The following is a 17567-nucleotide window of genomic DNA, read 5'->3' as shown; positions in this document are numbered from 1 at the left end:
TCCATTGAGTCAGTGATGCCATCCAACCATCTCATCCCATCTCATCCTCTGTCGCCCCCTTCTCCTCCTGCCCTTGGTCTTTCCCAGAATTAGGATGTTTTCAATCAGTCAGCTCTTGGTGTCAGGTGGCCAAAGTATTGGAATTATACTTAAGAATTATATAACTCGGTAAATCTCATTTTTTGCTTTTACTCAATTTGATTTGTACTCTGTCACTTGCAGTCAAAATAATATTGACTGATCCACTTGGGTCTTCCCCACAGGACCCTTGATGACTCAAGAGACCCTTGAGAAGAGCTGGGGTAGCAGGGTGGCCAAGGAATAGCCAGAACAAAAAAGTGACATCGAATGACACCTGATCTAGTCTCCAAGCCCCAGATGATGAGACTGTGGTGGAGAGGGCCTCCAGGGCTGAAGGCCTCCACCTGCTGCATGAGATGGTGCCAGGAGAGCCGGTGCCGGGCCGGCAGCCAGCCAAAGGCTGTCGGGAGGGAAGGTGCCTTGGGTTCCCTGTGCATCAACCAGAAGTCACTTGGAGCCCCCACCCTGGGCCCCACTGACCTGCTGCCTGTTGTTGGGGGTGTACGGGAGCAGGGTGGAGACGTGGAACATGATCTCGTAGTCCTGGTACGTTGTGTAGAGGGAGTGGGTTCCCGTGGAGTCAGCTGAAACAGAAACACCAGTTAAGCACCACATCTCCAAAGCCTCTGGGCTCCTGCCATGTCCCACATGCCATCTGTGTTAGTTTTTAAGTTGATGTTTTCATTTAACTTCACCCTTTAAAGCTCAGTAAATTTAGAGATGTGCCTGGTGGTCTGGTAGTTAAGACTCTCGTCTTTCCAATGCAGGGCATGTGGGTTTGATTCCTGGTTGGGGAACTAAGATCCCACATGTCACACAGCCGCAATAACAACAACAGCAACAACAATAAAATTTCAGTACATTAAGATAAAAAGGAAATCTTATATTAAGCACCCACCAGACTGGTAAACATTTCAAAGTCTGACAATGCCACGGGCTGGTGAGGGTGTGGAGCAACCAGAACCCTTTGTGCAGCTGGTAAGGTGTGTAAATTGGTACAGTCACTTCGGAAAACATGAGTAATAGTTACTGAACCTGAAGACAGGCTTCACTGATGACCCAAGCACTTTATCTCCTAGGATCACAGCCTAGAGAAATCATACACGAGTGCCCCAGGATACGGGTACAACTATTCTCAATACGTCAATCCCAGGGATACACAGTTCACACTGTGGAGAAAGACACAGCCACGAAAATGAATGAGTCACAGCCAGCACACGGGCAAACCCCACAAATGCAACGCTGAACGAAAGGTGCCAGGCACAAAGGCGCACAAACTGTATAATTCCATTCACTTTATATCCCCAAACAAGCAAAATGGATTATATTGTTTAGAGATGCATATACAGATTGCCAAACTATGAAGAAGGAAATGATAATCCTGAGTGTCAAGACACATTCTTCTCTAACAGCAGGGTGTTATGACTGGGGAGAAACCCACCTGATTGTGGACTCCAAGGGGGAAACTGAGGCACACGGATGGAGCGACTCACGCCGGGGCTTACACACTGCAGTGAGTGGTGGGGGCTTGAACTGGAACTCAGACTTTCTGACTCCAGAGTGTGTTTTCTTTTTTAAAAAATTTTGGACATGCCATGCATTGTTCTTTTTTGTTGTTTTCTGGGCCACATGGCATGTGGGATCTTAGTTCCCCGACCAGGGACTGAACCCGTGCCCCCTGTACTGGAAGTGTGGAGTCGTAGCCAGTGAACCATGAAGGAAGTTCCCAGCATGTTTTCTTAATAGTATTCAATGCTGCCTCTTATGAGTTTCAAAATTCTCATAGGAAAGAGACCCAAATCACTAATCTTTAGCAGTGAAGGTCCTGCATGTGAGGCTCCTGCCGGCCTCCCTCAGTTCGTCCTTCCCATTTATTCCCTGAAGCCTTGGGACCTCAGGGCTTTCGCATGTGCTGTTTCTTTTTCTTGGAACGCATTTCTTATTCCTTCTCTATTTTATTCCAACTCACCCCTCTCAGGTCACACTGTTGTCCAGGCCTGGGCCCGATACAAGGTCAGGGTCCCCATATTTCCTTCTATCACCTTGAGTCGCTCCTCCCTGTCCAGGCAGGACACCAGGAGCTGGTTTCCGCTGCACGTCTCACGGAACCCCCAGGCCGCGCTGCAACTGACTCCAGGGTGTCACACTCATCCCGGAGGCCTATGCCTCGGCCCCTTAGGACCCCAGCTTTATTTACTTGTAGGTGTGAGGGAAGCAGCAATAGAACAGACCAAGGAATGCCTGTTCTTGTGGGCTGACATCCCAGGGGATAAGCTGTGACAGGTGAGGTCACTGAAGCCATGGCTGGCCAGCACCAGGGCCAGGTGACCTCCAGGTGGCTGTCATCTGGGAGACTGGCCAGGAGCACTGTGTTTCCTGGGGTCCTTGGGCACAGTGGGCACCACGCAGGTGTCTGTGGCTGTGACCCCCTCAGGACCCCTCTGGGCACGCACATGCTCGGGATCTCAGAGCACATGTCTGGGAGTGCAGGTGCTGAGACACAGAGCAGGACAATCTTCAGGCTTTACTAGAACACGCAACACTCTTATCCAGAGTGCCTGCACCACCCACACTGTCACCAGCCGAGTCCTTGAACGCCCGCTGCCCTGCGTGCTCCCCAGGGTAACACCAGGCCTTTGGACCATAGGCCCGTGGGATAAGTTAGCTGGTCAGGGCTCCCCCCACCAGGCCACCCACTGCAGCCACTTACTCTTGACGTCCAGCTGGGCGGCGTACTTGGTGAAGCCCTTCAGGCAGACCTTCTCCCCGATGAGGGAGAGGAACTCTTCGAAGGCTGGGCCGGCCTCCTCGTTGTTGTACATCTCCTCCTCTGAGCTCTGGCCGGCCTTGCAGTAGAGGATGCCCACTTTGTGCTTCCGGCAGAGCTGCAGAGGTGAGAGCGGCGTCAGGGAGGCAGGCCAGGCAGAGATGGAAGAGGGAGCGGGAAAGAGGGGGCTCTCCCTGGCTGCTGGGGTTATGTAGGGGTTCAGTGCCGCAGCGCAGCCAGAGAAGAAAAGAGGTGTGGGGGCATGTTCCGGCCGTCTCTCTCCCTCTCCGCGTTTCCAGAGGGGCACTGCAAGGGGCACCGCCACCACGCCCAGGCTTTCTACAGGGTGGAGGGTGGTGCTCTCTTGAGGGAGAGATGGTCACCCTGGCCGGCTTCCCACAGTAGGTGGGCTGGAACTGGCTAGGGTTCTGCAAAAGGCTGTTCTGGAGGGCTCAGTGGGGTCGAAGTTATTTCTTGGGGGGAGAGCCCTGGGAGCCATGTTTGTTTTATGTGTCCCTGATGCCCTGGTCACTGGACCACGGACAGTCACGTGACCTAAGCATGGGGCCGGGAGAGGCTCTTCTGGGACTGAGGGTCAGCTAGCTGGGGCCTGTACAAGGCTCTCATCCTAATAGCACCTCTGGGAGCTGTGGGAGGCAGTATGCAGCGAGGGAGCAGAAGCACTGACACACACGGGGACCCGGTGGCTGCCTCAGTCCTAGACTATCTCCCCTGGGAGCCCCAGCAGTCACGTGCCGGCTCCTGGCAGCCCTAGAACTTGATAGAAGGTCCCTCCTCTTACTGGAACTAGCCTGAGTGGGTTTCTGTTCTTTGGAGGGAAAAAAAAAAAGGTGAGACGGAAGAGGGTCGGGCAGTGGGGCTGCAGGCTGCTGCCCCTGCACCCCCACCCCTGCCGGGCCCTGGCTCACCCCTTGCTCGTCGAGCTTCAGCAGCTGCTCCGTCACCTTGGGAGTGTTGAGAGCCAGGCGCAAGCAGTGGATGTTGAGCTCGGGGATGACGTACTCCAGGGCGTCCCGCAGGGGCAGGCCCCGCCCGGTCCCGTGCTTCATGGCGGTGGGCGTGGCGTCCTCCAGGATGGAGCCCCGCAAGGTGGTGAGCTGCTCCAGGGAGAAGGGGGAGACGAGGCTCTCAGGACGCAGCAAGGAACGAGAGAGGGCCCACGAGGCTGTTCTGTTCTCACAGCAGCATGTGTGATAGTCAGAAGCTTGGACTCTGGGGCCGGAAAGCACTGGGTCTGAACGAACTTGAACTTGCTGCCCCTTGGCTGTGAGATCTTGACCAAGTGACTTCCTATTGCTCCACCTCAGCTTCCAGGGAGTGTTGGGACACTGGATGGAACAGCCTTTGTTTGTTCAACAAATATTGTCCCAGGGCCCTCTTTAGCGTGGTGAAAAAACAAAGACCCCTGTCTTCCTGGAGCTGATACGCAGGTGGGGAGGTGGATTGTGTTCAGGTAATAAAAAGTATAGTGAATAAAATAGGCACTACAATGTCGGCCCACTAACAAACACTTTTACTGTGTTATCACCGTAATACATGTACATGTATTACCATAATGTATACTTAGTTGCTCACTCATGCCCAACTCTTTGAGACACCATGGACTGGAGCCCACCAGGTTCCTCTGTCTATGGAATTCTCCAGGCAAGAAAACTGGAGTTGGTAGCCATTCCCTTCTCCAGGGGATCTTCCTGACCCAGGGACCAAACCCGAGTCTCCCGCATTGCAGGCAGATTCTTTACCGCCTGAGCCACCAGGGAAGTCTGTTACCACACACTCTTAGGTAAGACACCTGCCTGCCCCAGACACCAGCACCATCGTGGGCCTTGAACTGTAGCACTGGTTTCCTGTCAAAACCACAACCAATGGCTCTGATGCAGCTGCTTGGTGGTGGGGCCCAGGCTTGTATGCATGTATACATGTATGTGTGCAGTATACACACACTTACATAACTGTGTATTTACATACCTATTCTCTTTTAATACTTCTCAGGGAATTCTGATGTGCAGTCAGATTTTAAAACCTTTAGTCAGTGGAAAAGGAAATGGCAACCCACTCCAGTATCCTTGCCTGGGAAATCCCATGGACAGAGAGGAGCCTGGTAGGCTACAATCTGTGGGATCACAAAAGAGTCAGGTTTGACTCTGCAACTAAACAACGTTAATTTTTAAAAAAAGCTGAAAACACCCTATACAATAAAAGAGCAATACCACAGAAAGAAATATGTTAGTGTTGTTTTAGCAGGTTGCAGAGCTGAACTGATATTTAGCAGGTTGCAATTTACACTGCAGTTGAATTATATGAGAACCCTACATGGTCTTCACTACCTTTATCTTTCTAGTAGAAGCAACATGACACAGAGGTTAAGAGCGTGGACTCAGGACTCCAACTGCCCAGGCTCAGATTCTAGCACGAGGCATGCACTCAACCTCTCCGTGCCTCAGTTCCCTTTTCCATAAAAAGGAAGTGATAATAACAGTATGTTAGGATTGCTTTGAGGTGTACATGAGTTAATATTTTTGAAGTCCTTAGGATAAGTGTTTGAGACACAGGAAGAGCTCTATGTTAGATACTATCATCATTATAATTTGTGTTTTTTGAACTGTGCTGCAAAATGCATAAATAAAAGGCTGGCTACCAGCATTCACCCCTCACTTCACTGCTGCAGTGCCTTGCGTTGGTTGGGTTGTACATTTTTCCACAGGTGATTTGGATCTGGTCCACTGCCTGCAATGTTTTACATTTCTAAATGGTTGAAAAAATTAATATCGTGTGATGAGAAAAGTATATGATATTCAAACTTAAGTGTCTATAAAGTCAAGTTTTATTAGAACACTAATAAAAAAACACTCGTTTGTTTTACCTGTGGCTGCCTGCACACTACATTAGAGTTCAATAGTCTGAAGAAGACCATGTGCCCCACAGAACCTAAGACAATTACTATCTGGCACTTTACAAACTTAAAGTTTTCTTAGAGCTGAAAGCATCGTGGCCAATACAGAGGTGTTTCAGAAATGATGAATATAGCAATTTCTGGGTTGTTGCTGTTGTTCAGTCACTCAGTCGTGTCTGACTCTGCAACCCCATGGACTACAGCATGCCCAGGCTCCCCTGTCTTTCACCATCTCCCGGAGTTTGCTCCAACTCATATCCATTGAGTCCATGTTGCCATCCAACCATCTCATCCTCTGTCACCCTCTTCTCCTGCCCCCAGCCTTTCCCAGCATCAGGGTTTTTTCCAATTTGTGGGTAGGTGGAAGTTTCTTGCTATATCTTTGTTATGTGCATTATATTTATATGTTATGAAACTAAGCATTTGAAGCTTTTTTCCAAAGATACATGTTTTAGCTGCTGGACTGTCATAATAAACATCCTGATGGAATGTAACAGTAAATTATGAAATACACATTGTCTACATTGCTTAACAAAACAAAACCTTTAGTTGAGCCAATCACGGCCATTGCATTCCCCTTCCCCAGAGGCTGCTTTCCAAGTTTCTCCTACAGGTGGCCATGTGACTAGATCCAGGCCATGAAATGAGAAGGAAATTCAGCTTGGGAAAGACATCTGTGGCAGATTCTCTTTCCTGATGAAAGATTTTCTTCCCTGGTTTAAAAAGCCCCTTCCCACCTGCTCATTTTTTTCTAAGGACACTGGTATGAGGATAAGACGTCTGGAGCTTCGACAGCCACCCTGGGATCACTAGGAATGAGACAACAACAACAAAATCACATAGGAGCCAGTCCCTGTCACTTCCTACCTCCAGATTTCCTGTTAGATAATTAAAATAACCCTGTATTTGTTTTAGCTATAGTCATGTTTTCTGTTACTTTGCAGACAAAGTAATTTCTAACAGATATATCTTAATAACAAGTCACATTTATGAAAGCACAGTTCAACTGCACTTATCTGGCCATGATAGTAGTTATAACTACCAGTATATGTACAGGTCTGTTGGGGGACGGGAATGTTACTATCTCCCTTTTACTGATAAGAAAACTGAAGCTCTAAGAGGCTGGGTGCCTTATCCAAGGTCACCACAGCTAGGTGGCTGAACCAGGATTCCACCCTAGGTGTGACGCCTCCAGAGCTCATGACTTTTCTCTTTGAGTAATTTTCCCTCTGAAATATAATGTGCTCCAGAAGAGTACACCGCATGTGCAAGCACAGCTCAAGGAATTAGCACAGAGTGAGTATCTAGGTAATCGCCACCCAGATGAAGAAACACATTACCAGTCTCCAAAAAACTCTTCTGTGCCAAAAGCAACCCTAGGCTTCCCTAGTGGCTCAGTGGGAAAGACTTCACCTGCCAGTGTACCAGACGCGGGTTCGATCCCTGGGTCAGGAAGATCCCATGGAGAAGGAAATGGCAACCACCCCAGCATTCTTGCCTGGAGAATTGCATGGACAAAGGAGTCTGGCTTTGTGCTCTAATGCATGCATGGGGCTGCAAAGAGTCAGGGACTACTCAGTGACTAAACAAGAACAAGAGCAATCCTATCCTAATTCTTCACACCATGATTTATTTCTGCCTGTTTCTGAGCTTCATATGTTTGTATTCATTTCTATCTGGCCTCTTTCTCACAATGCCACAGCTATGAGATAGGACCAGGTTGCTACAAGAGGCTGCCGTTTCTACCACGATGGATTTAATCCATCCTACTGCTCATGAGCGTGGAAGCTGCTTCCAGTGTTTGACAACTGCAAACAGTGTTGTTAGGAACATTCACAGAAGCACCTCTCAGAGCACATGAACACATCTGCGTCTGGGTTTATACCTAGGAGAGGAATTGCTGAGTCACCAGGCATGTTAATTTTCACTTTTATGGAACTGCCAAGCAGTTTTCCAAGTGGCTGTGCCCATTTACACACGCCAGCCCCGTCTGAGCGCGTCCTTACTGACTCTAGCTCAGGCTCCCGTCCACAGAGCACTGCTCGCCGCCAGGCTACGCCATGTCCTGGGCGAGGCACAGCAGCTCTAGCGTCACTGCAAGATGACTCCCTGGTCTACAGCAGGACAGGGGAAAAAAGCCTCCCCCGAGGGGACTGCTGTGAGCACCTAAAACACACATGGGGCTACAGTTTAAAAGACTGAGGCGGCTCAGCGTTAACTGGAAAAACACGCTCACCCTAAGTCAACAGAAGCAAGAGACAGCAAAAAGAACACGTCACAACATTGCCTCTAAACACACAGCCTGCCCTTGCCAAACAGGACCTGGGCAAGAGGCATGCGTGGAAAGGAGGAGATGATCTCATAGTTGGGAGTTCCCAGTTATAAACAAACAACTCTCTCTTATCACAGGCAGGATAGTCTTGAAATAGATCATGAAAAGCCACGATATGGATGCTTTGCTCTGTCAATCTGGGTGGCCCTGGGATTGTGAATTTCCACTCATGGACCCACAGGATCAGTGCCTTTGAATCCTGCGGACACTGTCCCACAGCGCCCTCTGCTGGAGACAAGAGACAGTGTGGCTCAGAAGTCCTCGTTTTCTTTAGCACTGGAGACAGGTGGCCTACGTTCACATTTTTGGCTCTGAAGACTTGACCAAAAGCCACCAGTTGAAAAGCTCCCAGATTGTACTTCTCTGCTAGGGATAATAAGTAGGGCACTGGCATGCTGCAACGTGCGGCCACCTCCGCCCTCCACCTGGTCCTGTCCTACCTGGATTGTGACAGCAGCCTTCTCCTGGTCTCCCTGCGCCCGCCCTGCCACCACCTGACTCCAGCCCGTTCTTCCCGGAGCAGCTTGAGTCAGCCCTCTGCTGACAGCAGTCCATCTCTCTCCCAATAAAATCTACACCCACCACTCGGCCTGCAAGACCCTTGATGACACGTGCATCATGTCACTGATGTTAAAGGGCCTCAGGGCCACGCCAGCAAGGAGGTTCCCACCCGCGCAGGCTGTTCTCCACCAGCCTCCAACTCAGAAGCACCCCGCCTTCCTCCGTGCTGGTCCACTCTCCCGGAGTTCTTTCTGGGAGGTCCCTTGGGAATCGGTCCGCCTCAGTTCAAATCCTGGCTCTCCCCCTTTTCCAGCTGTGTGACTCTGGCAAGCTGCTGAATTTCTCTGTGCTTTTTACCAATAAAATGGGGAATAACAGTGCCTGCAAAAAAGGGTTGTAAAGATTCAATACAAAGGGCTTCGCTGGTGGCTTAGTGGTAAAGAATTCGCCTGCCAATGCAGGAGACGTGGGTTCAATCTCTGATCCCAGAGGCTCCCACATGCTTCAGACCCACTGAGCCCGTGTGCCGCAACTACTGAGCCCGTGCTCTAGAGCCCAGGAACCGCAACAAGAGAAGCCATCACAATGAGAAGCCCGTGCACCACAACCAAGAGTAGCCCTGATTCCCACAACTAGAGAAAGCCTGAAAGCCCCAGTGAAGACCCAGCACAGTCAAAAAAATAAACTCAATAAGAAAAATGTATACAGTGCTTATTACCACTCTATCTACACAAAGTGAGCACTCAATACACTAGCTGTTGTCACAGGACACAAATGTATTTACACAAAGCCACATGTGTTGTTAAAAACGTAAAGAAAATTTACCCTTATTAGGAGGCTACAGTTTGTTTTTCCCCTCACTTAACAGTATGTTCTGGAGATTACATCTCACCAACGGAGGTACCCCCTGAACACAAGTGAGGTCCCAAATGAGGTTCACTACTACCCTTGTTTTCTGCAGTTAATACAAGATTCTTCCATTTCTACTGTGTATACATTTAAATTCTCTTTAAATTCTTAATGAGTGACTGTTACTTTTTTCAGTAAAGAAAGAAAAAGAATCCAAACCTCTAACCCTACCAAAACTAAGGCTGTCAAAAAGTCATGTTTGGGAGCCAAAGGGAACCCACTGGGCCAGGGAGCCCCCGGCTGCTGGCAGTCCCTGTGTCCTGCCAGGGGCTCAGGGCAGGGCTGCCCCGGCCTGGACCTGGAGCTTGTCCTTTCCAAGCTCAGGGTGGGTGAGGCTGACGTTCTGGTGTGCAGTACCAAAGCCCAGCTCCAGTCTGTTCCCGCCCTGGCGGGAAGCTTGGCGCTGCCAACGCTCCCGTCCCATCTGCTGGGAGACGTGGGCCCACTCTGTCTCCCTGGTGGCTGGGGGCGGCCATCTGGGGTGGGCCAGCCAGCTGGCTTGGAAAACAGCCTGGGCCCCAAGCTCTGGCCCCCAAGACACGAGTGCGTGACAGGAGGACAGAACTCTGTCCGTGAGCTTGACCTTCACTCCCCAGCACGGCCCTCTGACCTCTCGGCAAAGAGTGACAGCCAGGACCTCAGCATCAGCACAGCACCTCCCGCTCAGAGACACTCACTGCCCTGCAGCCGTGCGCTACCAGCTCGCATGTGCCAGTCCAGGGGAGCCTTCCCGCCTTTCCTGGACACAGCACGCAGACAATACAGGTTTATCTTACAGATGAAGAAATGGAGGCGTGAAGCCATCTGCCTAAGGCCACAAGGCTGGTGAGTGACAGAGCTCAACCGAACCCCAGGCTGTCTGGTCACAGGGCCAGGATTCAAACTCAGCCCTAGAGTGAGTGGCTAGAGGTTAAGAGCATGGGCTGGAGACGCAGGCAGTCTGGGTTCCTACCCTGGCTCTGCCACTGTGGACCCTGACAAGTGATTATCTCCCTAGGCCTCGAGAATCTTCATCTGTGGAATGGGGATCATGGAACCCACATTAAGGGCCTACTGAGAGGCTGTGAAAGGTCAATGAATATAAAACACTTGGAACAGCACATGTCAGGAATATGTGCTGAAAGTGTTAACCATTCTTATTACTATTGTCCTTACTACTTTTGGGCTGTGTGACTCCTCTGCTGCCATGGCAGGAAGGGCCTTTGCTTGTTTTTTTAAATTAAAAAATATGTTTATTTGGCTGTGTTGGCTCTTAGTTGTGGCATGTGGGACCTAGTTCCCTGACCAGGGATCGAACCCAGGCTCCCTGCACTGGGAGTGTGGAGTCTTCGCCACTGGACCACCAGGGAAGTCCCAGGAAGGGCCTTTGGAAGGAGCAAGGCAAACCTTGCTGGCCTCTGCCCCTTCCTCCAGATGATAAGGTCCTTAGGCCTGAGTGTCCAACAGGCAGCTCTGTGAGGGGCTGGGCCCAGGACTGAATACCCATGTGGCCTGCACATGTGTGAGGTCAAAGGCCCATCTGTGGCTGTGAACCTCACGCTGGGCCAAAATTAATAGGGCTGACTGGAATGTGACAAAGGGGTGGGAAACTGAGACCCCTGCCAAAGGCTAACTGTGGGCTCTCCCCAAGGGCCAGGCCCAGCACTGCCCACTTTATATGGGCAACCTCACCAAGCCTACGCCACGGTCCTGAGAGACTGGGATCCCACGGAGGGAACGGAAGCTCTGAGAGAAGTCATCCAAGGTTTCACAACCACTAAGTGACTGTACCAGGCACTTTCCTGCCTCAGGACTTTTGCACAGGTTGTTCCCTTCCCCTGGAACATTCTTCCACATGTCCCCATGGCTCCTTCTCTCATCTTCTTTAGGCCCTTTACTCAAATGTTCTGAGTGACACCGCCCCTGACTATCTGGTCTAAACATCTTACCACGCCCACACTTATCTCTTCCTTGCTTTCTGTTCCACCTTGTCATCACGTACCACAGTGCATAATCTGCTAGGCCATCTATGTATTGTCTGCCTTCCTCAGGGTCCCATGGGCATCTCTGCTATATTTACTGCAGTTCCTCAGTGCCCAGTGCAGGGCTGGCTGGTGGTGGTGCTGAGTGAATCTCTGTCGAGTGGAGGAACTCCACACCTGTGTCCTGAGCTCCAAGGACCCTATGTCCAGCCTGGGGTGGCTCAGAGACTCGTTTTGATGGGTACTGGGGCTGGGAAGTGTGTGGAAGTAGGCATAATCCAGTAAAGGCACCAAGTTGGTTTCAAACCTACTGAATAGGAAGCACAGAAAAATATTACATCCTGACCTAGCATCTCCATGACTCTCCGTGTGCACAACAAATTCTGGGGGAATTCCCTGGTGGTCCAGTGGTTAGGATTCTGTGCTTTCACTACTCAGGCCTGGGTTTGATCCCTGGTCAGAGAACTAAGATCCTGCAAGCCACAGAGCATGGCCAAAAAATTCCAAAAAACAAAACAAAAGAACAAACAAAAAAGCAAAGTCTGGTACATTAAAAAAAAAAAAAAACAACATTCTACATGTTCTGTCTTCATGAAAACAAACAAACAAACAAACACAATAAAACGCTGGCATGAAACTGCGGTCATAACTCATGAATGGGTCCGATGTACATACAGCCTGAGCTGAGTCAAAGGAACTCCAGAGGCAGCCGAGGGGTGGCTGGGGCATGAGCCGACACCTTGGCCTGTCACCCACGGAGAGTGCTCTGGGCAAGTCCCCTACCCCGACTGTGTCTGTTTCATCATTACCATGAGAAGGATTATAGTGCCTTCACTGTAGAACTGCCATGACGCTTAAGTGAGTGAATGCACATAACAAGTATAGAACATGCCTGACACGCAGTGTGACATGAACCTGCAATATAACAGCAGCCGCATGTCATTTATTAGTATGTGATTGCCGCTGTCACCTCACCTGGCCGCTCCCCACATGTCAAACACTGCCGCAGTGCGAGCTGTCACCTCAGATCCTGCCCTGGCGCTCATCTGGCCAGAAAGGCAAGGCAGGGGGAGGTGCTAGGGAGACAGAGGGGATGGTGACCACCTGCGGGATGGACGCCAAGTTTTGGGGGCTGCCTCCCCTGTGCTGCCACAAAGCCTCTGTGTCCTCTCGTTCCCCCTCAGCGGGAAGGTCTTCGTGAGGGGATGGGGCCGCGGACCTCAGTGCAGCATCTGCCGTCTGGATGAGGTCCAGGTTTGGCCAGCCCCACAGCCAAACTCCCTGGCAGCGGCTGCCTGCTGGTCCCCATGTCTGCCAGGAGCAAGGGGGATGGGGTAATGCATGCGGGGAGGGAGATCAACTTTGGGGGTCTGCCCAGCTGATGCACATGCTAAGTCGCTTCAGTCATGTCTGACTCCTTGCAACCCCATGGACTGTAGCCCGCCAGGCTCCTCTGTCCATGGGATTCTCCAGGCAAGAATACTAGAGTGGGCTGCCACGCCTTCCTCCGGGGGATCTTTCTGACTCCAGGGATCGAATCTGTGTCTCCCACGTCTCCTGCATTGGTAGGCAGACTCTTTACCACTAGCGCCACCTGGGAAGCCCAGCTGATGATTGCCTCTTTTCTGGCAAGTCTTCCTTTGGGTTTTTTGGAAGTCTCCACCGTTTCTGCTGGCCTAGCTCCCTCTCCTTTTGCTGAGGAACTGCGTCTCGTGCCCTGCCTGGCCCTGGACCCAGGGTGGAGCATTCCTCTATCATCCCTGATGACAGTGACTGGCCTGGGGCATGGGCATGTGATCCATGCAGAGCCAATAGAGTCTTTCCCAGAGCTCCAGCAGGCAAGAATGTGGAAGAGAAAGTATAAGATGTAGAAGACTTGAGCAGCTGGTCTGTTTGCAGAAGAGGATGACAACCCACAATGAAAAAAGTGGCAGAGCCAGCTGAGTGGAAGAGACAGGAAGACAGGGCTCTGGTGACGTCATCTGAGTGCCTGGATCCAGCTATGCCTGAAGCCAGTCCTACCCCTGGACTTGCAGTTTCATAAGCCAATGAATTGTACTTCTGGCTTAAAGCAGGCAGAAACTGGGACTAAGACTCAGCCCTCCTAATGCTGGGGGCCTGGGTTTCCATGCTGTAACTAAGAGTTCACATGCCACAAGTAAAGATCTCGCAAGCTCCAACGAGCCTGGCAGGCTCCTCTGTCTATGGGAGCCAATCTAATAAAAAACAAACAAACAAAAAACCCCAGACAGAACTAGATTATCTGCCACTTAAAACTTCAGAGACCTAATCACACAGGGTGCCCCGCAGGCCTCGTTCCTTAGCCGCTGCTGCTGCTGCAAGGTCGCTTCAGTCGTGTCCGACTCTGTGCGACCCCATAGACAGCAGCCCACTAGGCTCCCCCGTCCCTGGGATTCTCCAGGCAAGAACACTGGAGTGGGTTGCCATTTCCTTCTCCAATGCATGAAAGCGAAAAGTGAAAATGAAGTCGCTCAGTCCTGCCCGACTCTTAGCGACCCCATGGACTGCAGCCTACCAGGCTCCTCCGTCCATGGGATTTTCCAGGCAAGAGTACTGGAGTGGGGTGCCATTGCCTTCTCCGTCCTTAGCCACAGCTTCCCCTTTATTCCAGGGGAAGGCTTGGACCAAGCTGGGACAAGGGGCTCCTCTATTCTGAATGGAAGGAGCAGGGCTGGGATGTTTTGAGCCCATCAACAGCACTGCCCACTCCTGAGTCCTCAGTTCCTACCCTGCCTGAGACCTGCAGCCTTCATTTGCCTTTCCACTCCGCAGGACACCTCACGATCCTGAAAGAATCGCCTACAGTTCTGCCTTTATTTTTTATGCTCACCACCTTCAACCTTTTGCAAATGTCAGAATCTGGGGCTCTGTGGTCAGACCCACCGGATTCCAATGTTGGCCACTGATTTATACATGTCTCGGAGTCTTAGTCTTCTCATCTGTAAAATGGGGGGACTGACGGGATGGCTCTTGTGAGGCTGTGGGAAGGATTACAGGAGTTGAAGCAGGGGCAGCGCTTGCTCACAGAACCAGGTACCGAGTAGGGGTTCAGCGATGTGAGTGGCTGTGACGTATGTCACAGTGACGTGAGTGACTGCACCTACCTCTCGGGTCCGGAAGATGATCCTGTACTGGTACTGAGGCCCGTGGTCCTTGTGGTCCTCCAGCTTCTCTCGCTTGATGCTCACAGCCACTGGCCCTAGCTTCTCGTCCACCCCGAAGTAATTGGCGTGCTCTGAGAAGGAACAGCAAGGAAGTTCAGAGCCAGCTCTCTGGGAAGGAGGGGTGATGTCCCACGGCAGGCCTGCTGAGGGGACAGCCAGGGAAGGCTCTTGTGTGCCCTGTGGGGCCCTGGTCACACAAACCTCATGCCTGGTCACAGCCATGCTTGATGGAGAGACCATGAGAGGTCAAGCCCACCTTACTGCACCTTATTGCAGTCACAGAAGTTTCCTGAGTCTCCATGCTCTCATCTAGGAAAAAGGGGGCCCTAGTGCTACCCGCAATTCATAAGAGGTGATGTGAGAGTGAACTGAAGCTACAAATAAAAAAACGCTTAGTGCGGTGCCTGCCTTGTAATAAACTTAGTCTCTCGTTGTGATTATCTCGTATTTGCAAATGTTCAGCGGCTTAGCTGCCAATTAGTCCTCATGAAGCAGTTATAATTCTAGTCTAAAAAAAAAAAATAAGATTGTAGACTACAGTGTCTTCTGCTTGGCTGAAATCCGGGCCCTGGACTCATTAGATGTGGCCCACGTCACTTGACAGCATTCTCATTAGTACAATGGGATCAGGAAAGATGGATTCACATCTCAGCATGACTGTGAGGATTTAGGTTAGTCAGTGTGGAGCACAGAGCCAGGCACAGAGGGAGCAAGTGAGATGTGTTGGCTATTACTACCCGCGGGGCATGACATTCATCACAGGACAGGACCATAACTCAAGTCCCTAAGCATCACCTGTATCTAGCCATGCTCCCATAGATGTAGGAAACTTCAACACTACTCTTTTTTTCCTTATGGTGGCTGAGCCTTTAACGAGTCATGGAGGAAGTCATTTGTTCTCTCTCCGAAATGACAGCTGTCTCTGCTTTAAAAAAAAAAAAAAAAAAAGCTGCTGTCTTACAACCTTTCCAGGCAAACAGTTCTTCCTGGTGTCTAACCCAAGTATTTCCTGCTTCTGGTGCATGCCCACCAGCAGTCTGTCTCAACTTCAGTCCATGAAGCCGGCATCTACACACTGCCAGAAATTTCTTCCCACTCTAGTGCTTTCCATGTTTAAAAGAGGGTTCCTAGTCTCCTGGGAAGCTCTTGGTGAATTAAAGGCTTATCTAAAGTTATCTAAAGCTCAAATAACTCCCTGGTGGCTCAGAGGTTAAAGCGTCTGCCTGGAATGCGGGAGACCCGGGTTCGATCCCTGGGTCGGGAAGATCCCCTGGAGAAGGAAATGGCAACCCACTCCAGTACTGTTGCCTGGAGAATCCCATGGAGGGAGGAGCCTGGTAGGCTACAGTCCATGGGGTCGCAAAGAGTTAGACACAACTGAGTGACTTCACTTTCAATGGTCCCAATCAGAACAGCACCGGCAGTGGGTTAGACAATCTACCTAACTGGTCAGAGAACAGGATAAATGTGCTCCACAGATATCAATCTATCCCCGAAACATTGGCAGGGGCTATTCTGTTTTCCACCAATGCATACCCAGTACCCTTGAGGTCCTAGAATATACTAGGCACTCAATAAACACTGACCAATGACTAACATTTCTGAGCTTCCAGAGCAACAAAGAAATTATTTTTTGAAAGAAAACAGCTTCTTTTTAAAGCTCCATGATAAGTACTTACTACCTGCCTGATGAAGAACTGAGTGTTTTGATATACAATCTTCTTTGATCCTTACCACAGTCCTACCGTGTAGGTATTTCTATGCACTAAATGAAAAGAATGTATTCTCTGCTGGTTAGGTAGAAAATTAATATAATATAAATGCAAAACCAGATTTTTCAAATCCCCTCAGCCGAATATTCTGGCCACTAGGTTAGTAAATTTCAAAGACAGACCCTGTCAACTTCTCCCATGGGTTGTGGATTTGTTCATGTCCTCCTGTAGCCATATTAGTTTTTTATTTTTATACCCCTTAACCAGGTTAGAGTTTCTTGGTAAAATTTTTAAAAATTCTACATAAAACAGTCCTTTTGGTTCTTCTAACAAATGCTGTTAGCCTTGAAGTCTATTTCATGTGATACTGGTGTTGCCTCACTGGCTTTCTCTTGATTAGCACTGTCTGAACTTCTTTTTTCATCCTTTAACTTCCAATCTCTGTGTCACTTTTTTTCTGGACACATGATGCTGCTACAATCATCTCTGTTCCTCACACGAGGACACAGAGTACAAGGGGTAAAATGTGTCATGTAGCTAATAAGCTATGAAACATACACCCCAAGCCCAAGGCAGTCTGACTTCAACACTGGTGGAGCGCCAGAGACTGTATTCTGGACAGAGGGATGACCCAGAGGGATGGCAGCAGTTGCGTTTGACTAGGACACTGCTTTACAAAAAATTTTAAATCAGCTGTGGAGTACTAACTGCCTATTCATTACCTATTCTTCCCTTCTTCTTAAGAGCAAACCTGTTCTTGGAGGAAGAAAAGAGAGAGGCTCTGTCTTACCAACATTTCCCAGCTTGCCTTGCAGACTGGAGTGGTGCATAAACAGAAGCAGTTGGCTAGGACTTCTGAGAATGCTCTTCTTAAAAGGGGCTGACTTAATAAAAAGGTAGGGGAGGGGTGCTGATTTGACAGGAAATCTGTTATTCTGTCTGAATCCTTTCCTCCTTCTCTTTGCCTGGAAACATGGATGTGATGGCTGGAACTCAGGCAGCCATCTTGAGCATCAGGAGATCACTCTGAGGGCTTGGAGGCTAATGCACTAAGGCTGGCATTCCACTGATGCTGAGGAGTAGCCATACTAGCCCTGAGGTGCACATCTCTAGACTTTATTATGTGGAGAAAAATAATCTATGTTGTTTAAGCCTGTTACTGGCAGTTACAAGCAATTCTGAATTGATATAGGAGAATCCATATT

The 17567-nt window shown here is 50.0% G+C and overlaps 1 protein-coding gene across 12 annotated transcripts in view; it reads right to left on the bottom strand.

Moving 5' to 3' along the window:
- SIPA1L3 (signal induced proliferation associated 1 like 3) overlaps nucleotides 1-17567 on the bottom strand; it is a 254721-nt gene that overhangs the window by 86506 nt on the left and 150648 nt on the right. For all 12 annotated transcript variants that reach the window (XM_044932263.2, XM_044932264.2, XM_025269033.3 and 9 more), the window contains 4 exons: nucleotides 14591-14721; nucleotides 3778-3966; nucleotides 2792-2966; nucleotides 562-665 (listed from right to left, as the gene is read on the bottom strand). In XM_044932263.2, the coding sequence (XP_044788198.2) occupies nucleotides 562-665; nucleotides 2792-2966; nucleotides 3778-3966; nucleotides 14591-14721 (599 nt within the window). The remainder of the gene's footprint in view (nucleotides 1-561; nucleotides 666-2791; nucleotides 2967-3777; nucleotides 3967-14590; nucleotides 14722-17567) is intronic.

This window comes from Bubalus bubalis, chromosome 18 (assembly GCF_019923935.1).
Source record: "Bubalus bubalis isolate 160015118507 breed Murrah chromosome 18, NDDB_SH_1, whole genome shotgun sequence".
NCBI lineage: Eukaryota > Metazoa > Chordata > Mammalia > Artiodactyla > Bovidae > Bubalus > Bubalus bubalis.
This window is presented reverse-complemented; position numbering and strand designations above follow the sequence as displayed.